The 22025-nt window shown below is 46.7% G+C and overlaps 1 protein-coding gene across 2 annotated transcripts in view; it reads left to right on the plus strand.

The window, feature by feature from the left end:
- Window positions 1–1362: 1362 nt before the first annotated feature.
- CAPN10 (calpain 10) overlaps window positions 1363–22025 on the plus strand; it is a 431781-nt gene continuing 411118 nt past the window's right edge. Inside the window, exon 1 of one of the 2 annotated variants that reach the window (XM_069618844.1) lies at window positions 1363–1475. In XM_069618844.1, coding sequence (XP_069474945.1) covers window positions 1449–1475 — 27 coding nt within the window. In that variant the 5' untranslated portion in view covers window positions 1363–1448. Of the gene's footprint in view, window positions 1536–22025 lie in introns of both variants that reach the window. The other variant, XM_069618843.1, reaches the window with a different exon arrangement.

Genomic DNA, 22025 nt, shown 5'->3' on the forward strand with positions numbered 1-22025 from the left:
AGAGCATCAAGAGGAGCACCAAAATGTGTGTCCTGGAGCACTAGACGGGGGCGAACTGAACCATTCACACTCGGCAATACAACTCTAATTGAGTAACATAATAACACAGAAAGTGGACGCAGGAATAAAGTCCTGTAGAAGAAAGGGGGCCTCCTCACGAGTGTTAGGAATGTCAGCAGGTATGGATAGATTATGGAATGCTGGTCACTGAAGCAGCAGCTTAATCCTGCAGCTTCTGGGCCCTCTCTTTCAAGATAAATAATTATCAGATAATGAACACCAAGAAGAGAATTGAAGTGGCGGAAAATCCAATCCCCAAACAGCCAAAGCAGACCTCAGAGATGGGTGAAGTTCCCAGCTCCCAGGACATTTATAAACTACTATTGAAAGTGGCTTAAGATGTTGGGGAAGTCAAGACATCTATGGCTGAGCTCAATCTGAAGGTATCACAGCTGGACATCATGGTTGGTGATCTGGAAAAGGTATCTACATCTATGGGAGCAGAGATTGCAGGAGGCTTTAGAGCCTTCAATAATTTGAAAGCAGAACTTCAGAAAGAAAAAGAGAGATCTTTGGAACTGGAATCTAAGGCTGGTGGGAATTGAGGAAAAAACAGAAGCGGGTGATATAATTACCTTTGTGCTACAGACCTTTAAAGAATGCTTTGGTTATGAATCAACTATAAACAGCAACATTGATTCTGTTTACAGAGTTGGGAAAACCTCTGGATCTAGGGTTAGACAAATCTTAATAGCCTTTATTAACACAAGGACAAAAGGAAATCTGCTACAGGCAGCCAGAGCTAAAGGTAATGCCAGTTTTAATGGGAAGCCAATATTTCTATATCCGGATTACCCCAAGGAGATTCTCATTAAGGAGGAAATCTTTTAAAGGGGTTAAAGAGCTGGCTAAAGAACTAGGTGTCAAAGTATACCTGAATAAATCCAATATCTTGACTGTTTGCCTCCCAGACGGAGAACAATCCACTACTGAGCCCAAAGAGGCATTGCAATGGCCTGATCTGTCTCTACTACCAGCATGGATTAACTGGCTGCTGGTGCCCTCCCCTCTTCCTGGCTGGTATTTTGTCACATTTGTTACATGAACGTTTTATTAATATTTTGAATTTGTCTTCTATTAATGAATTCTTAATTTAGTTTGCTTTGGAAAATGAGCCCTTAAAATGTCACATGCATACTCTGTCAGTTAAACGGTGATTGCTAGAATGTATACACCGCATTATGGAATGCGATTGATGCACTGAAGTTTCTTTATGAAAGAGATTAGATGAAAGGTCCTGTCGACGTGCTGCACGCATGCTGTTTCGGTCAGCTGACCGAACTCAAAGAGCTTTCACAACGCTTTAGGAAGTCAGTCCCCGTCTGCCAGGCTGTTTCTGGCTGTGATACGTAATGTGGCGAGTGATTGTGTGGAATAAACCATGACCAATGAAGACGCTGGGAACTACAGATACGGTGGGTAAAATGAATCACCTAATCTGTCTCACACCAGAGAGGACGCTCCACGGAGGAACGGTAAGGATGCTTTGTTTGGGCATGCGTTGAGCATGCTTCAAGTATGCAGAATGATATTGATCTGCAATCAATAGAAAGTTAACTCCTGAAGTAGAATTCAAGATTATAAAATCCTGCACTAGCCTGATATTACAATATCTTTTCAAGGCTCTACAATAGTGCATTGATATTGCACTGGCCCTGACGCCCACCACCTAACAAAATGAAGAGCAAGGATTCTTTGGCAACTAGTGAATATTCATTTAATTGTGAAGGGAGGGAGCACACTCTGGTTAACCCTTAAACACCTGGGTATTTGCCACGTGACTAAATTGCTCTGCGAATTGGACAAAACGATTACTTTTGAATGATCTACAAGTCCTTTTGAATGTTTTAAAGTTATGCTGGACTTACCTGCCTCAGTTGACAAATACACAATTTATTAAGTTATATACGCTGAGCACACATTTTACAATGACAAAGAGGAAAGCTATGGTATAAATGCCACTCGGTACATCAATAGAACACTCAGCAGCCTTGGGGAGGCCTGTAGAAGAGGCACATAATTCAACATATAAACACTCCACTGAAGAATGCTTTTCGCCTTCAGGTGATGGAACTCCCTCGTATTCAAAGAAGCCATCATCAGGGATTAGAGAAGCGGCTTTCAACCATGACACTGCGGTTAACATACATGCAATTAAGACCATATCAATCGTTTTTGTACTACAGATTCAGCTATATTGACCACTGATATGATCAATATGGCAACTATTAATGGATGCAATGTCAAGACAATCTGCATACTAATAACTAACCATACTACGAATACTGCAGGAAAATTATGTGTGATGGTGCTCTTACTGTTGCTTTCACCTGACCCGGATGTAAAGGACTATAATCTTCCAACGCAGCAGACTAATGTATTGCCATGGCTATGGAAATCTATGGAAACTATGAAAATGCTCTTCTGAAAGGGGCATCTGTCAAAGACATAGCTAGATGCCAAGTGATTCAGAATGATGCGGTCAGGCTAGTCAGAAATTTGAAGAAGAGAGATCATGTTACGAGTGAAAGAGTGTCCCTCCATTGGCTCAGAGTTAAGGAACGAATAAAGTTTAAATCCCTCTCTTTGGTGCATAAGTGCCTTTACGGCAAAGCCCCAGGTTACCTTAAGAACAGTTTAGTGCCATACACCCCCCTGAGAGGGTTACGATCCGTAGGTAAGAGTCTCTTGTCTGTTCCCAATTTCAAATTGAAATCTGGTCTGGGTAGATCTTTTCTGGTTCTGGCTCCACAACTGGGGAACAATCTTCCCGAAGCATTAAGGACAGAAAACAACCACCTGGCGTTCAGGAACCGTCTTAAGACACACCTTTTCAGATAAGGAATTCAGCTTTCCAGGCACATAGGGCTACCAATCTGGTTTAGGAAGCGGTCAGGTCTTATGCCTAGCCATTTGTGTTGTATTGTCCAAGCGCCCTGATGCCTGTGGGCTACCAGCGCTTTATAAGTATAAATACATACATACATGAGTGGGGGGGGGGTGGCGCTGCTGGTATTTTATTAGACATGGAGCGTATTAAAGCCACATTCTCTTCACTTATTCATTCAAACTCCTACGGATATGGAAGGTTGGCAAATTCCCAGAAGGTGCTGATCCTGAGGTGATTCCCTTTCGCCCAAGGAGCGTATCTTCATTAGAGAACAGTTGTTAACCAGATCATATCATGAAAACCTTGTTAATGGCTGCGAATAGCAGAGTTCTCCACATTGATCTCTAATGGTACAAACGTGGTGACTAGTATCGGATGTGAGGCATGCTAAAGTTTTATTTTACCATGATACATAGTACAGCCATCCCGAGTGCTGATCAATATATATGATGCAAGTGATACTGATGTTTTGTATGTCACTGTACCCTTTACTGTTCGTCTCATCTAGCCTGACCCCTCAATTGTTATAAGAGTCTATAGCCTCCCAAATCAGTGAAACAATGTGCTCGCATGGTGTGAGAATGGCGAGACTGGTGCTATCATAGGCCTGGATCCTATTATCACTGTTTCCATCTATCCACCCAACCCACAGTGATATAAGGGTCATACTGATTAAGATACCAAGTAATACATGATGGGAATGTCTTTACTATGTTTAGGAGAAACAGGTTTAAACAAATGATGATTAACATGAATGTGAGGTTAATTCCAGCGACTTTTCTGTGCATCGAGAAATGTATTGGGTAATAACACTGTACCCCTTATATTGCAGCTTGGATTTTGCTCAGATTCTTCAGATAGATACGCTTATGTTTGACACTTCTAAGATAGTATCTAGGGTGTAAGCATGGATCTTGGTCAACTTCCTAACGGAGAGGGGGCGCTAGAGGGCCAACCAAGATGGCCGCTCTTACCTGAGCTCCCGCTCTGCCCGAATAAATCCTGCTGAATCCTGCGGTTCCCGGCTACATTTTGGAAATTAGAGGACTTCTCCCTGCTTCTGTTTGCTCCGCACACTCCCTGCCGAGATTTGGGGAAGAATCGGCCAGTCCAAGTCCCCACACCACTTCATCGGCGCGAAGGCCGGGGCCTCCCCGGGCGCCGGGCGAACGCCGAGGGGCGGGGCGCGGCTTTGCAGAGGCCGTTGAACGATCGTCCCTTGCTCCGGAGATCCATCGCCCACGGACACCGGGTTCGGGGCCGAAGTGAGTCCCGACGCGTGCCTGCGGAGCCCCCCCCCTCCGGATCGGGGCGTCGGTGCTCCGGACACAGGGCCCTGGCCGGTGCTGGTGGGACCGCCGGGGGCCCGGCAGGCAGCCAGCTGCTCCCCATCCTTCCTGGGACCGCCTCGCCGACGGACCCCGTGGGCAGCCATCGTGCAGGGCCGCACCGATCCGAGAGGCAGCGACGTGGGCGGTGGAACGTTGGGACGCCCGCCCGACAGATGAAGACCTGAGGTACGTGCCCGGATTCGTCGAGAGCCCCGAGAGTAGATTGCTGCGGCCCCCAGACGTGGCCGCGGCACGGTTGGCCGTGGGTGGCGGCGGCTCGGAGGGCGGAACTACCTCCAGTCCACGAAGAAGCCCATAAGACACCTGGGACCCCTAGGACCACCTCGCCCCAGAACTCCTGATACCTTACTAGGGGTCGCACCCCCACCGACCTAACGCCGGATCTCCCTCGGTCTCGGCGGCAACTGCAGGCCACCTCGCCGCCGCTGACCCTTTTCGCCGAGACTGCATACATTCACCCGCCAAGATGGGCAAAGTAGACAAACTTCAAAAGAAGCTGACATTTGACAGCAACACTGCACCCAAAACCCCAAACCCACAACAAGGGGATGACCCGTCACCGTGCAGTTCCAGTCAACCAGTAGCCGAAAGCTATCCGATGGAAATAAAAGAACTCCTTCTAGATCTAAAAGCAGGCATAGGGAGTCTAAATAACAAGATGGATGGTCTATCCTCCAAAGTTGATCTGATGCAACATCGCCTAGACACACATACAGAACGGCTAAACGACGCTGAGCAAAGAATCTCGAGCCTCGATGACGGTGCCACATCCCTCTCCAACAAAGTCGCGCGACTTGAAAGCCAAATGTCCGCAACAATGGCCAAGTGCGAGGACCTGGAGGGTCGCTCTAGACGGAACAACATCCGAATCGTTGGGGTTGGGGAAAACACTACCCCAGGGAAGATGGAGGTCTTTGTAGAGTCCGTGTGCCTCTCCCTCTTCGGCCGAGACTCCTTCTCGCAAATGTTCATGATTGAGAGGGCCCACAGGACCCCGTCCTCCAGACCAGCCCCGGGCGCACCTCCTAGAGTCATCATAGCAAGGCTGCTCAATTACAGAGACCGCGACACCATCCTGCGACTGGCAAGGGAGAAGGGAGAGCTACACCATGACGGAGACAAAATTCATATTTACCCCGATTTCTCATCAACAGTACAGACCCAGAGGAGAGCTTTCACCAGCGTCAAACAACGACTACGTGAAGGGAAGCTCGCATATTCCATGATTTTCCCTGCTCGTCTCAGGGTACAATACAACGAAAAGACCCACTTCTTTAATTCTCCTGAGGAAGTCCATCTATTTCTGGACCGTAACGGTTGCCCAGCTCACAATCCTCAACGACCCCACGCACGAAGAGAGAGGGTCCCCAGGAATCCTCCTTAAAACCCAAGCCAGGCTCCGAAATATACCCAAACTGCCGGAACACGCTCACTCACCATTAAACATCTGGGCAGAGTTCTTGGAAGGACCCCAAGCGCCCCGAGCACAGCATCTGTTTTCTCACTCAGGTTGAGGGGGATCCCGTCGGACATGTTGGGGGTTGTCCGCGAAATGGGAATAGTTCTAAGGGCTGTTGGACTGTTTATTGTTTTTTGTTCAGGGTCAGGTTAACAACCACCCTTCTGGCACGGCCAGATCTTGTTACGTGCAAACCTCTTATTAGGAGAGACCAGCACCCTCCCGAGTTGCCTCCCCTCGGTTTCGCTCCTCGCTCTCTGCTGCCTGTCGTCATGCTCCATGTAATGTACCACGATATGCTCCATGCCCACCATTCCACCCCAAACTATATAACGACCGTTGGACCAGAGAACTCCCAACGCTATTCCAAACTTTCTTCTCCTTTCAACACTCAAGGTTGCGACATGGAATATAAGGGGAGGTAACATCCCTTCCAAAACCCGCAAAATCCTACAATACCTAAGGAGACATGAGATTGATGTGGCAATGATACAGGAAACCCACCTAACACCTGTGAAAGAACGCACATGGGCCAAGTCGTGGGGATGCCATAGATATTATTCATCTTACTCCTCCTACTCCAGAGGAGTGGCTATTCTAGTACACAGAAGAACCAATTTCCGTCTCACACACGTTGCAAAAGACTCCATAGGAAGATCTGTACTGGTCAGAGGCATAATTGCAGGCAAAGCGATAACCTTCATTAACGCCCCCAATGTAGATGGTCCAGATAACTTTGGCTGGGTGATGTCGCAGCTCTCCTCACTTGAACATTCCACGGTGGTTTGGGGTGGCGACATGAACACGGTCATAGACCCGGCCAAAGACAGATCACACTCCTCGTCTCAGCAGACCTCTAAAGCCAGCTTACAAATAACAGAAATCTGCCGCGCCTTTGACTTAAAGGACGCCTGGAGAACAGTTAACGGAGATCTGCGGGACTACACTTTCCACTCAGCGGTCCATAACAACAGCTCTTGCATCGACTACTTGTTCACATCCAGAACAGGCCCCCTACAGCCCGGTCCCTGTCACATCCTTCCACGGACGCTATCAGACCACTCGCCAATGGTCCTTTGTCTCCTCCCCTCCCAGCCTGTCCCCAGACTACCGAATTGGCGCTTCAAGACAGGTTCCATGCTGGACACAGTTTTCGCAGCGGAGCTAAAAGAGGAGATCGAAGTCTTTCTCGGAGCCAACGTGGGGTCAGTCTCCTCGGCCGGAGTGCTATGGGAGTCTCTGAAATGCTTCGTAAGAGGCGTATGCCAAGCCAAGGAGAACGGCATCGTCAAACTCATTAGACGCGAACTTAAAACCTGCGAGGACCGCCTCAAAGATCTCGAACGTAAAACCAGAGATTCGGACGAACCGAAGACGAAAGCTATCCTGAAAGAAGAACTGCTGAAGTTTAATACACTCGCCGAGCGCGAACTAAAATTTCTCCACCGTGGCACGGTAGTCAGGCAATACGGTGAGGGGCAAAAGCCTGGAGCTCTCCTGGCGAGGTTGCTGAGGGCTGACCACACACCGACGCCTATTACAGAGATTCGCAGCCAACAGGGAAGAACGTCGAATACAGATGCCGACATGGCAGAGGAATTTAGGCTCTTCTACCAGGAGCTTTATAGTTCCCAACACCCCGGAAATTCTGATGCCCCACTGAGATACCTGAGGGAGACTGAATTATACTGGGCAGAGGCACAACTAAGGGAACCCCTCAATGAACTGATTTCCCCAGAAGAAATAGCTGAGGCAATTAAATCACTTCCGAACACCAAACCCCCCGGCCCTGATGGCTTAACCGGGGAATTCTATAAAGCCTTCGCGCCTACCCTTGCTCCCCTTCTAGCCGATGTATACGAGGAAGCCTTAGAGAACTGTACCCTACCCCAGACCATGCGTGAAGCCAATGTGATTCTCCTGCTCAAAACAGACAAACCACCGGATAATTGTGCTTCCTATCGCCCCATTTCCCTCCTAAATCTAGACAACAAGATTCTAGCAAAAATCCTAACGAGCAGACTTATGCCACTAATGCCTGCTCTAGTTCTTGCAGACCAGGCGGGGTTCATACCGGGCCGCAATACCACATTCGGCATTAGGAGACTATTTGGAGTGATGGGAGCACTGGACCCAGACCAACAAGCCATTGCTCTTCTTCTTGATGCTGAAAAAGCGTTCGACTCGGTGGAGTGGCCATTTCTTTTCTCGGTACTCGCCAGGATGGGCCTGGGGGCTCGCTTCATTAAACTAGTTTCCCTGCTATACTCTAAACCTACAGCCAACATATTAGTCGGCACAGCTAGATCGTCCATCATCAATTTACAACGGGGTACCAGGCAAGGCTGCCCACTGTCAGCTCTACTATTCGCCCTAGTAATGGAACCCCTTGCCTCCAATCTTCGCGAGCATAGCCAACACCGAGGTCTGGTCATAGGCCCACACAAACTCATCATCTCACTGTACGCGGATGACGTGGTTCTTTACATAAGAGACCCAATCGACAATCTGAACCCCATCATGCGCGAAGTGATCAGATTCGGGGCAGCATCTGGCCTCAAAATCAATCAAACAAAATCAATTATCTTCCCGCTCACCCCGGCGACTCAGCCATTTCAGGACGACTTCCACCTCACCTGGAAGTCATCCAAGGTGCGATACCTAGGCATCCAAATGTCACTAAATCACCAAGAAGTATTCCGGGACAATTACGAGGTGGTGTTTAAGTCCCTAACAGAAAAGGTGGCCCGATGGAAATCCCTACCCCTAACACTATGGGGAAGAACCTCTCTTGTCAAGATGGTGATTCTTCCGAAACTTCTTTATCTCTTCACCAACATTCCCATCCTACTTCCACAACCCTTCCTGAAAAAACTAAAGAGTCTGGTCCTGGAACTACTGTGGGCCGGTAAACCTGCCAGAGTGGCTCACTCCACGCTAACTCTCCCAGTGACGAAAGGTGGCCTGGCGCTCCCCGATCTGGAGAGGTACTACTGGGCGGCCCAGGCGCAATTTCTTAGCCACTGGTACGCCACAAACCCTGTCAGACCACATGTCCAGATTGGACAAATCTACTGAGAGCAGTCATCTTCGGGAAAATCCCGGTCCCCAATGACACAATGAATGTAATCTTAACAACGTACAAGATATGGAAGCTTTTAGCGCAGAAACACAACATCGTCACTCGATACTCTCCACTCCTACCTGCAAAATTCATACCAGGGATCTCGTTGACGTCCGAAAAAGTGTACCTCCAATGGCTAGAGAAACTTCAAATTAAGAACCTCGGGGACCTATTCACTGATGACAGCTTCCTGACCCCCGATCAAGCGAAGGAAAAAGGTGGCACTACCTCGCTAGACATTTTTATCTACTTCAGGGTACGCCACACTCTGCGAGCAATCCTTCCTACCTTTCCACAACAACCCCAAACATGGCAACTCTTACACTCAGTAATTCAGTCTCAGGGTGAAGGGAGACCCCTCTCTCAGATCTACAAAACCATCACTACAGACACATCTCCCACTATGTCCCGAGCCAAGACTAGATGGGAAAGGGCCCTAAATATAACTTTCTCCGACACCGATTGGTCCTTTATCCTTAGACAGACACAGAAGATTGCCCTCAACACCCGCCTCAAGTTAATCCACTTCAACTACCTGCACCAAACGTACTTTACACCAGCCAAAGCAAAAATACAGCATCCAAATTCATCCTTCAGTTGTGAGAGGTGTGGATTGGCATCTGCAAACTTCTTTCATCTAGCATGGGACTGCCCTAAACTGGCCTCATTCTGGCCCCAAGTGCTGGAAATCACGAGCAAGATAATCGGTGAGCCGATTCTCCCAGCCAACACGGCAGCGCTGTTGGGCATGACCAGACTGTTGAAGGCCCCTACGAGAAAGCTAGCAGGCATCCTACTGACACTGGCTCGCAGAAGAGTCGCCATGGCATGGAGCCGTGGTCCTCCCCCAACAGTCACCGCATGGCGAAGAGATATTCTTTACTGCCAAGATGTCGAAACAGATTTCATTAAGCTGCTGCCACAACATGCACGCCCACCCGACATCTGGGGACCCTTAGTAACCTTTTTGATGAATGAATCAGCGGGGGCTCCTGCCACGCCGACCAGTTCTCGGTAGAAGCTGTATCCTCTCGTTAATGGCAACTAGGGAAGTTTCCCTTCTCATTCCAACCGCTGACTCGATTGCACACTCATGGACCTGGGGGAGTATACACAGGATAGGGGCCGGGGGCGGGGGGTGGAGGCAGAGGGGGAGGTCGAGGGGGACATGGATAGGCTAATTCCACCCTAATGTGGGTGAAAAGTTGTTTGTTGTTTGAAAATAATAAAAAAAAAAAAAAAATTAATAAAATTTAAAAAAAAACTTCCTAACGGAGTGAATTGGGTTCTAGATATTCATGAATGTTAGAAACTACTTTGTACCTGCAGATTACTTTTTGAGGGTACTATCCAAGTTAGGAATATTGGCCTACAAATTTGGGTACATTTGAAAGGATTTCAACAAATATTATTCAAGTTTCCTAACAGTGAATCGTTGAGTTATTCTTAAAGGAAGATTATCAGGTGGAGTCATTATGCTACTGTAGAGGCGTATAAGCTTAGAACAATGCATAACAATACGTAACAACTTTGCTATATATAATTTACAAGCTGTTTTGCTTTAGTTTGAAAGTTCAATAACTTGCCTAAAATGCATAATCCCATTAGATTGATATATATGGCACAAGTAACGCAACAAGCCCAGAATCTATTTAGGTAGTTACTGACAAGCAATATATTGCTCACTTTTGATGACTCCAATTTAATTATCAGGTCTGTTATAGATCAATTGGAAGGTACACGATTTCAGTGGGCCTGTTGGAGCTATATGGCCTTTAGAACGTATGGAATCTTTCATTGCAGCCTAGTTCATACTTATAATGAACCCAAAGGTCTTGGATTGGTTTATGACTGTTCATAAAGACTGTTGATAAAAATTGAATATATTATAGGTAGGAATAAATCATGGGCATCTTGATAACTTGCACAGTGAATATAGAAAATTAATCTATAAACTCAATAACCGTGTGAGTCGTGTATTGACTAATGCCTGCATTTAAGTATCAGTGAATCAAAGAAACTAAGATATAATGGATGGAACTGACCAATTTATAAAAACTCTGAAATTTAACTTTGAAATTTTACAACAAATACCATGTTTGTTTTTGGAGTGCAGTGGTAGATGTGAATGGGGTACATTGTGATACAATAGAAGAGCAGATGTTTACTGAGAAACAGGTTTAGTTGCCCTACAATGCCTAATTTTAGATCAGGTTAATAGAGGACTTATGTTGATTTGTATTCAGTCGTGATGGTTTCATTCTATAAATAGGGTAGATGGGGAGACATAGTAAAATATTACCTTATTATGTGATTAGATTATAAGTAACAGGCGGATATGGAAGTGCGTCAGAGATACCACTATAGGACTTGGGTTAATATTGGAAATTAGCAAGACATAAGGCGTGGATGTGAACACTTATTGGCCTTATTTATAGAGAGATGTGGATATGGACAGCAACAGATACTATTTCTGACACTACTGGGTTAGGATAACAAAGATATGGATATTATACATAATGGAAGGTACCCACTAATTTATGTTAGGAATGTATTTGATTCTGTGGGCTCTAACGAGATATGGGGTTTATGTTTTTCAATTGATCGTTTGTGATGGGGGTGGGTAACTAAAAATGAGTTATTAAATTCTCGCACCAGCCGGGAATGTTTTAAGGGAATGGGGAAAGTAATTTTATCGTGTTCAAAGTTCAAGGAGAGGAGCCTGGAGTATATGAACTTCTAAAATGTTTCCTTTGTTTAAGGAGTGGAAGTTGAAGCTTATTACTAGTTTTCCTTTAGGGGGTGGGATGAAGACTGGAGATGAAATTTGTATTGTGTATTTGAATGTGAATTGAATCAATTAAAAAAAGAAAGTTTTTAATTATCTAAATGATTTGAAAGCAGACATTTGCTTCTTGCAAGAAACTCATTTGATACAGGAGGAATTAAAAGGACTTAAAGAGGAATGGGTGGGGAGTGTATATGGTTCCTCTTTCAACTCTAGATCTATAAGGGTTGCTTTTTCAATACGCAGGAATGCTCCAATAGATATAATGAAAGAATGGTGTGACAAAGAGGGTAGAATAATTGCCCTATTAGTGAATATCCAAGGAGAAATGTTCACATTGTGTAATATTTATGCGCTAACAATTGACAATAGTTCTTCTTATAGACAAGTAGCACAAATCCTACAAGATATGAAATCACTGAATTTGCTATTAGGTGGGGATTATAATGTAATTCTAGACCCACAGTTGGATAAGAGCTAAAGTAGAGTACAGAAAGGTAGAAATTGTCACTTCTTGTCACGCCATGCTTTACTAGAGGAATTTAATCTAAAAGATAACTGAAGACTAGAACACCCGACAGCACATGAATATAGCTTTTACTGTCACCTGCACTAAACATATTCCAGATTAGATATGCTACTAACAGCAGGCAAGGTAACATAAAACTATAAGACGGGGAAAATAGGCAACATTCTCCTAACGGATCATGAGCCAGTGGAAATGCTCATGATTCTAAAATAGAAAGTCATTCACATGGAGGATGAACACGTCATTATTGATGGAAGAGGTGCTACCAGAGAAGATCGTATCAGAAATTGAACATTTTGTAGAGGAACATCATACTGGGAACTTGGATGCAAAAACTGTAGGGGAAGCATTCAAATGTACGATGCGTGGCTTATTGCTGAGTTTATCTAGCAGTAGAATAAAGAGACTTGAAAGAGAGAGGCTTGACATGGTTACACAGATCAAAAGGTTGTCACAGGAAGTGATGAATGATCTCAAACAGTGAACGAAAATCAAGGAACTGCAGAAACTGAAAATGGAAATGAATACAATTCTAACGGAAAGAGCAGAACGCTGTGTACATCGTTTAAAATGCACCTATTTTGAGAAAGGAGAGAAGTGCGATAGATGGCTGGCACACCACTTGAGTAAGCAGGATTCATGTAGGGCTATAAAATCTATACGTGATTCAGATGGTTCTATCACGTTTAAGCCCACAGAAATCAATGAGCTATTCAAGAATTACTTTGAGAACCAATACTGCAATGAACTAGAGGAGTCGGGTGAAATGGGAAATTTTATAGAGAACTTGCAGATCCCTAAATGACTGAAAATGGAACAGAAAGGGCTAGAAGAAGAACTGGCAGTTGAAGAGATTAGAAGAGCAATTGGAGAACTAAACACAGGGAAATCACCGGGACCCGACGGCCTCCCAGCGCAGTTTTATAAGATTCTGCCACTACCTGTTTTGAAGTTAATGAAAGATATGTTCATGTGATATTTAAAGGACGTTATTCTGACACAAACAACTATACACGCCATGATCACTGTATTTAAAAAGAAAGGTAAAGATGAGACTTTAACTTCGAGTTATCGCTTGATTAGTTTGATAGATACAGACAACAAGATATTAGCCAAAGTAACAGCAATGAGACTTGGAGTACTACTGTCAAAAATAATCCATGATGATCAATCAGGTCTTGTAATATGCGGAAAGCTTCTTCTAACAATGTCACAATCTACAGAGGTTTATGAAGATATTGCAGTACTGTCCCTAGATGCTGAGAAAGCATTTGATCAAGTTAACTGGAATTACCTGTATATAGTGCTGCATAAAATGGGCCTAGGCGAGAACATTATTTCCTGGATTAGACTGTTATATTCCAAACCAACTGCAAATATTAATAGGAATGGATTGAGATCGAGACTATTTGAGCTGGAAAGAGGTACTAGGAAGGGGTGCCCTTTGTCCCAGCTATTGTTTGTAATAGCGATAGAACCATTGGCTATTGCCATTAGACAGGAGGGATTGATAAATGGAGTGAACTTTTGGGGTGCGGAGTAGAAATTGTGGCTATATGCTGATGATCTATTGCTAGTCTTGAAATATCTAGAGAAATCATTGCCCCATTGATGGAGATTCTTTCAAACTTTTATACATGTTCTGGATATAAGGTGAATAGGACGAAATCAGAAATACCACCACTGACAATAACCTGCAACAAGAATTGGATTACATTGCTGGGTTTTAAATGGTGTTCAAATAGGAAGAGATATTTGGGCGTCTGGGTAACACGGAGATTGAATGAGATGATACCTGAAAATATGAAGGAGCTTAGTGAAGATTTTTGACAAGTCTTGGAAAGATGGGAAATTCTAAATCTCTCCTTGTGGGGGAAAGTAAATGCTCTAAAAATGAATTCTGCACCAAAAATAAACTATGTCCTGCGGGGTGGGGGGGTGGCTACATGGGCACGGACTAGGACGTGCAATCTGGGTGCTCCGGCTGATCCGACATTGATACGGCCGAAATTGGATGCTTTAGGCTTGCTGCAAAATGCAGACCTGAAGCCTCACCTTTATGAATATTATGGGCATGCAGCAGTGAAAAGTCCGAAACAAAACGCTATTGCAGGAAGAAATTCGGAGGCAGAGAAGTTTGCGGGTTCCCGTGGACAAAAGAAACAAGATGGTGCCCATCCGGGGACAAGACAAAGGCTCATCACAGCAACGCTAGTGACATGTAGCGGAGCCTGACCTTCACGGACTGCAGAACCGGTGTATGTGAAAAGGGTCGGAAGAAAGCAGCAACCACAGTGACACAGAGTAACTGATGCGCAGTAGGCGGTCAGCGGGAGTGCGGAACGCATGGACCAGCAGATACATTGTGTCACCGGGTGAAGGCGAGTACAACAGTGGTCAGCCGCAAAGTGAACACATCTCAAAGTTGTCCACAGTGAGGCTGTAGGGAAATAGGGGACATCTGGGCTGCTGCAAACGACTCCAGGAGAGCGGAAGATACAAAGTGAGGCAAGCAGGACGGGCACTAAAATTCATTGCAACCGGGACACAAAAGAGCCCAGTCAACGGCAATCGGGCACGCTGTGACACAAGGGCATGCTGACTGAATAGCACAGAGGATTGGAACAGTGAGACAGTGGACAAGAAGCAGTCCCTGCGCCAAACAGCATTCGAAGCGCTGAGGTGGGGAGAGCACCACCGTGGAAGACACCGCCAGCATTACGCAAGGAGCTGGCAGTCATTAAACACGGATTGACAGACGTGCAGCGGTGACTGACGTGACAGGCAAAGGAACACGGCCATCGGAGGTGATTCCAGCGCGTTACGGGCACTGAAATGCAGCCACGGGAGAAGTGAAGAAGAGGAGTCGTCTGCTCCAACGGAGCAAGCGTAAACGAAACGCAGCCCAGAAGTAAGCGAGAAGAGGCCGGACTGAGTAACCGACACAGGATTGAAGATACGAATGCTGAATGGTGCAAACCAGACCCGGATTCAAGCCCCGAGGCGGGCTCCTCCACCATATAGCGTGCAAGACTACACGCCAGTGCAGACACTACTAGCAGCCAGCAAACATCAGAGACACAGATCCTCAGTCATCCCCAAGCATTAGGTGAGCAGCAATTGAGAGCATAGCGTGTGGAGGCTGGCAACTCCCTGTGGATCCAAAGGGCTGCATGCCCCTGGGGAAGATAACAGGCGCTAGGGAAGACACACTGGCCCCTGTGGACCGCTCAAAAATTCTGCCCCATTCAACCCATAACAGACACTAAGAGATGCAAGTGGATGATTCAGAAAAATATAGGAGGTAAACTCACTTTCAAAAACATTTTGTAATGACAATACACAAATAAACGAAGAACTTAAGTCAGGAGGATTGAAGAGGCAAGGCTGAAGACACTCAGAGACTTGAGGGGTGTCTGCTGCAGACGGGGAGGAATTTACACTCACTGCAACACAAAGCCTTAATTAGCAGAGGGAGAGCTGGTGACTTCCCGTGAGACCAGGAGACTTATTAGTGTGCAGGGTGGCTGGGGCAACGATACCAGCAGGAGCCGACTGCAATACAGACATTCCCCAGCACAGTCCAAGGCCTCGAGGGCAAGGGGAAGAAATGAAGGACACAGCAGATAAGAAGTGAGAGGAGGTTCGGAAACGGGGCTGCATTGAGACAGACGGCAGCCCTAGGAGACAAAGAGCACAGAGGGGTCCTCTGAATAAAGGGATACAGCGGAAAGTAACAGCGTAACCCACGGGGACGTGTGTGGACAATTGGGTTATTGCGGCACAAGGGAGGACAAGAGACACACAGCAGCAGCAACAAAGAAGGGCCAGAACCTGGCTGAAGTGCAGAGGACTGCTTCACCACGCTGAAGGGGGAACGCCCGAACAGACACTCTGGCCATAACTAGAGCAACCACTTGCCCCTCGGCACGAAACCAAGAGGCGCTGAGCTAGCACAGCTAGTAAAACAGACACCCAGCCCCCATTGGACCAGAGCAGAACACACCAGCAGTTGCTGAAATGGCATCTACACTTCCCAAAATGAAGGGGAAGCAACCCACCATAGACGAATTTGCCAGGTCATCCCAATCGACGGAGGGCACCAGCAACAAAGAAAGGAGCCAACAGACGGAAACCAGACCGACGAGAAGCGAAAGGCAGATGATGGAGGCAATAGCAGACTTCAAGGTCGCGTGGGAAATTAAACTTGAAGCAGCTTTGGCAAATCTCAAGACCTCACTTGAATTCAAAATAGACGCTGTACAAGTGGATGTCAACCTATTGCGACAAGACGTCAAAGCGATAGCCGAACACACAAGTGAGTTGGAAAAAGAAGTCCCGTCAAACACCACTACCTGTAAGGCGAACGCCTCAAAGATTCACATATTGCGCCAACAAGTGGACAACTTGGAAAGCAGAGGTGAGGAGGACGAAGGCCGGGCCCGAAGGAACAATGTACGCATCGTAGGGCTCCCGGAAGGCGAGGAAGGCTTGAACCCCACAGACTATACAGAAACCATGCTGCTGCAAGAGATTGAATGAGGGGCACTCTCCCAAGGATTTGCGGTTGAGAGAGCTCACCGCGCACTTTCGAGAAGACCGACCCTGGGTGCACCGCCGAGGCCAATCATCGCCAAAATATTGAATTACCGGGATAGAGAAAGAATCCTGGAGTATTTTCGCAGAGGGGGCACTATAAAGAGAGCATCTGCGACAATAACAGCATATCCAGACTACACACTCCAGGTGCAAAGACGCCGACTAAACGGAGCAGTTAAAAGGAGGCTGCGGGAGGCGGGCCTCAGATACATGCTGATGTATCCGGCGAAACTGAAAGTTTTTCATAAAAACAAGGCATTGTTTTTCGAAACCCCGGAGGAAGCCATGAACTGGCTGGATGCACAGAATTGCATGCAGGAGGCGGAGGAGCAACGCGGAGGAGCAACGCGGGAACGGAGACGAGAAGTGAGAAACCGGCCTGAAACTCTGAGGTGCTGTATACATGATGATAATGGGACTTGAATACAGCTCTGCATAGTTCTGGGAAAAGTCAGGATGTACACATAGCGGGCAGAAAATACTGAAGCTAAATGCAGGAGGCACGGAGGACCCATCTCACACCCCACCAGATAGACTAGTTAGGTTGCCAGTAGGGCGGCAACCTCCTGCTGGGTTCCTAGCACCGTTATACAGGGTAGGTCCAGATGCGGGCAGGCCTGAGATCCAGGGATGGTGCTGGGCTACAGTTGGGGATTGGGAGGGAGGCGGGAGGTATATGGGAATTCATGTTAAAACCCAGTGTATATAGGAATTCATGTTAAAACTAGACAGGAAACGAGCTTACAACCATGCCAAGGCACTCGAAGGGAGGGTCATGGCGGGAGGAAGAGAGGTATAAATGCCAATGGGAGACCTTAGAATAGTCACTTGGAACGTCAGAGGCCTCAACAGCTATCTGAAGAGGAACAAGGTAATGATGTACTTAAGAAGGCAAAAAATAGACATAGCCCTATTGCAAGAGACCCACCTCACAAAAGAAAAACTAGAGGGGGTGAGGAAAAAGTGGAGGGGAATTACCAGAGGAGCAACGTATTCAGCATATGCCGGGGGTAATCACCTGGGTGGCGCCACACGTACCCTTCCAATTGTTACAGGCCATGGAAGAACCAGATGGGAGGATGGTAGTGATTCGGGGGTTGCTGGAGAACAGGGAACTGTGCATCATAAATACGTATGCCCCTAACCAGGACACAGTGGCCTATTTCAAGACACTATATAGCAAAATCAGCTCCCACATAGGAGGCGCGGTCATATGGGGTGGGGACTTAGACTGTACGCTGAACCCTAAAATAGACAGATCAGACACTAAACTAGATAAGCCCACCCCTGCGGCAAAAACGCTAAAAACCCTGCTGAAAGACTTCGGCAAATGGCAGGCAATACTCACACTACGCTGCCCCACGCTATTTATACACCAGACTGGATTATAGGTTCGCCGCAGCGGACCTGGTAGGGGAAATGACGGGCACAGAATACAAGGCGAGAATACTATCGGACAATTCCCCCTTAGTTCTGAAGTGGCGACATCAACCCCCCAGAGCCAGGATCCCAACATGGCGGCTCAGGGAAGAGGCACTAAAAGACACAGTATTCTGAGAGGACCTAAGGGAGGAGTTAATTGGGTACTTTGAAAATAATACAGAAGTGTGGAGTCAGAGGGAACCCTATGGGAAACCTTTAAGGTGGTAGTGAGGGGCGCGGCCTGACAAAATCGAAAGGGCTCCAGGGAGGCATAGAGTGGGAGCTACAGGAGACAGAAAAGAAACTAGAAACAATTATGAAAAGAGAGGGCACCCCACGAGAAGACGCCAAACAGAGTAGCCAACTGCAACAGGCGTGTAGAGGACTCTGGGAGAGGCTATGCAACCTGAACTACAAAAAGTATATTAAAAGACAGCACGCAGGGGGTGATAAACCTGGAAGGCTGCTCGCATGGCTATACAAGAACGAGACACCAAGATTAGCGGTTAGGGAGATAACGGGAGAAGGAGGCCAACTCTGGAACACCCAGGAGGGAGTGAATGAGGGATTCCTCAGATTCTATAAACGCCTCTATGAAGACGCAGGGGAAATTGCAGTGCAGGAGATCCAAGAAACTCTAGAAGATATAGAACTACCTAAATTGAATCAGGAAGACAGAGAGCACCTGGATGCCCCAATCACAATAGAAAAATTAGAGACAGTGGTGATACACCTGCCCACGAGTAAAGCCCCGGGGGCAGACGGGCTCCCCAGTGAATTCAACAAAACCTATAAACAAGAAGTGCTCCCTCCACTGCTAGCAATGCTAAACGAAGCCTTCAAGAAAGGGAGACTGCCAGAATCCTTGAGGGAGGCGATGATTATTCCACTCCTCAAACCTGACAAGCCCAGCACAGAATGCGGGTCGTACAGACCCCTATCCATGCCAAACCAGGATAGTAAAGTCCTCACGGCCGTATTGGCCAACAGGCTGAAGAGGGTAATAAGTAAACTCATACACCCCAACCAAACTGGATACGTCCCAGGCAGAAGTATTTCCGAAAATCTTAGGAGACTCCACTACATAATAGAACAGGTGGAGGGAGACCCCAGTGAGATAGCAATAGTCTCCTTAGATGCAGTGAAGGCCTTCAACTCTGTAAGGTGGCCCTGGATGATGGCGGCATTAAGAGAATACGGGATGGGACCGGGATATTTGCGGTAGGTGAAAATGGTGTACAGCTCCCCGACCGCTAGGGTCAAAACAGGAGCGATAATCTCAGATGAATGGTAACTTAGCAGAGGCACAAGATAGGGCTGCCCATGGTCCCCGATGCTGTACATCCTTGCCTAGAACCATTAGCGATCTACTTAAAACAGCAATACAGAGAAATAGGGGTCCACATGAAGGAAGGGGCACAATTGATATCACTGTACGCGGATGACATGCTGTTGTACCTGCAATACCCGGAAGAGAACTTGCAATATATCATGGAAGTGATGGAGCATTACGCAACTCTGTCGGGTATAGCAGTGAACCCCAAAAAATCATGCATGTTCCCCTTGGGGAGATATAAGGGGGTCCAACGGGAGAATATACCTAATTTGCAGATAGCCTGTGAGACTAGGACATTCAGGTATCTGGGGATTAATGTATATCATAGGATTGAAGACGAGCACAAATATAATACGGTGAGAGCCGTGGAGGGAATCAAGACTAGCATGGGATTCTGGGCTAAACTCCCCCTAGCTATGGTGGGTAGGGCGGCCCTGCTCAAGGTGGTAGTCCTACCTAGGCTGCTACACCTTTTCGTGAACATCCCATACATGTTGCCCAAACGTTTTTTCATCAAACTTGAGAGTATATGCAGAGACTTTTTGTGCCACAACTCCAGAAACAGAGTGGCCCTATGGAAGCTACAGAACACACACGACAAAGGGGGCATAAACCTGCCGAACTTTGAGATATACCACCTGGCAGGGCAGTTACAATATGTCGCCAGGTGGCTGTCAGAAGACAGCGGAATCTAGACTGCTGCAAGGGGGATGTGACCCTTATTTTTTGAAAGAACTAATATGGCTGCCCAATCTAGAGCTGCGGGGGAAACCTAGATTGTTGGAACTGGGCTGGAAGACATGGCACAAAGCGTGCCGAGTTATAGGAAACCCTACCCCATGCCCCCCGCAGATGCTACTTGTGGCGTTAAGCGGGGGGGATGAGCAAATGCGGAAAGGGATCCGCAAACACTGGTAGACGGTGGGCCTGGCGACCCTGAGAGACATATGGCAAGATGGGAAGGTGCTGGACTTTCAAACAATAGTGGAAGAGACCGGGGTACACAAGGGGCAACATATCACATACACTAGACTAATCAAACGGGTGAAGGAAACGTGGTCTGAAACAGCACTAGCAGAACAATCTGACACTGGTATTGAAACCATCTATGATATTTCGGAGGGAGGGCACAAAACGTCTTGGATCAATGAACTGGTGATGTCCAAAGTGATGTCCAAAGTGGGAAAGGAGCCGCTCCAATTAAGACGAGACTGGGAGGAGGAAGCGGGAGAAGCTATGCAAGACGGGCAATGGGAGAGAGCCCAGAGATACCATAAAAAGGTCTCTAGAAACGCAAGGCTGCAGCAGATACAGCTATACGTCACACAGAGGGCATACATGACCCCTAGGAAAGTCTCCAGATTTAGTAACAAAGAAGAACAAAAGTGCCCCAAATGCGGGGAGGGGGAAGCCGGGATGATTCATATGTTCTGGGCGTGTCCCGAGGTGGGAAAATTCTGGGAGGAAGTTAATCTACGACTAGCGGAAAAAGGAATGAAGCTGGACGTGGAATCTATATGGGCATGCATTTTGGGGGGATATGCTAGATCTCGCAATCTAAAACATGTTAGTAAACTTAAAGACCTTGCCTATATCCTGGCCAAGAGGAGGATAGCCATGAGCTGGAAGGCAGCCCACAGACACAAACTAGAGGTATGGTGGCACGACCTCCTGAAATGGGTGGAAGCCAAGACAGTCGCATGGTACGAGGCAGCTGATAGAGGGGAAGATGGCAAAGTGGGGCCTCTGATAGCATGGAGACAAATGGTAGCCTCATTGACGGGACCCTCCCCAGCCAACCCCAGTGAACAGGACATGTCTGGGGCCGAGGAACTGGATGTACCTCAGCAAAACGACAACCCAACGAACGGCAATGGAAGCTCGAGTTAAAAGCGGGGTGGGGGATGACAGTAATTATAATAATAAACAATGTAAGCTTGTGAAACTGGCACCAGAAACTGTCGGGTGTGTTGGTTATATTTTTGTTTGTTTTTGAAAATTAATAAAAACCATTAAAAAAAACAATAAAATAAACTATGTCCTTAGTCTCCTACCATTGAAGATTAATACACGATACTTGAAAGAGTTTGAAGGGCTCATTCAGAGTTTTTTATGGGACAACAAACCACCAAGACTAAAACTATGGAAGTTACAGCTACCACTGGGAGGATTGGGAGTCCCAGACTTTTATGCTTATCATCTTGCTTTCAGTGCTCAGTTCTTTATCCCGTTCTTGGTGAATGAACCAGATAAATGGGCGACAGCTGAGTCAGGTTTTGCAGGACCATTAATGCCAATGGCTATTTTTTCAACAACATCAAAATCTAAAAGTAAAACTAATTCCGTCACAGAATCTCTACAGACTTCTTGGAAAGAGTTTTTGAGCATACTGAGGGAGAAATGCTTTTAAGAGCACAGATGCTTCCATTTGGCTTAATCCAAAAATTTAAGAAAAAGGGAGAACTT

This window comes from Ambystoma mexicanum, chromosome 10 (assembly GCF_040938575.1).
Source record: "Ambystoma mexicanum isolate Mex_15411 chromosome 10, UKY_AmexF1_1, whole genome shotgun sequence".
Taxonomy (NCBI): Eukaryota; Metazoa; Chordata; class Amphibia; order Caudata; family Ambystomatidae; genus Ambystoma; species Ambystoma mexicanum.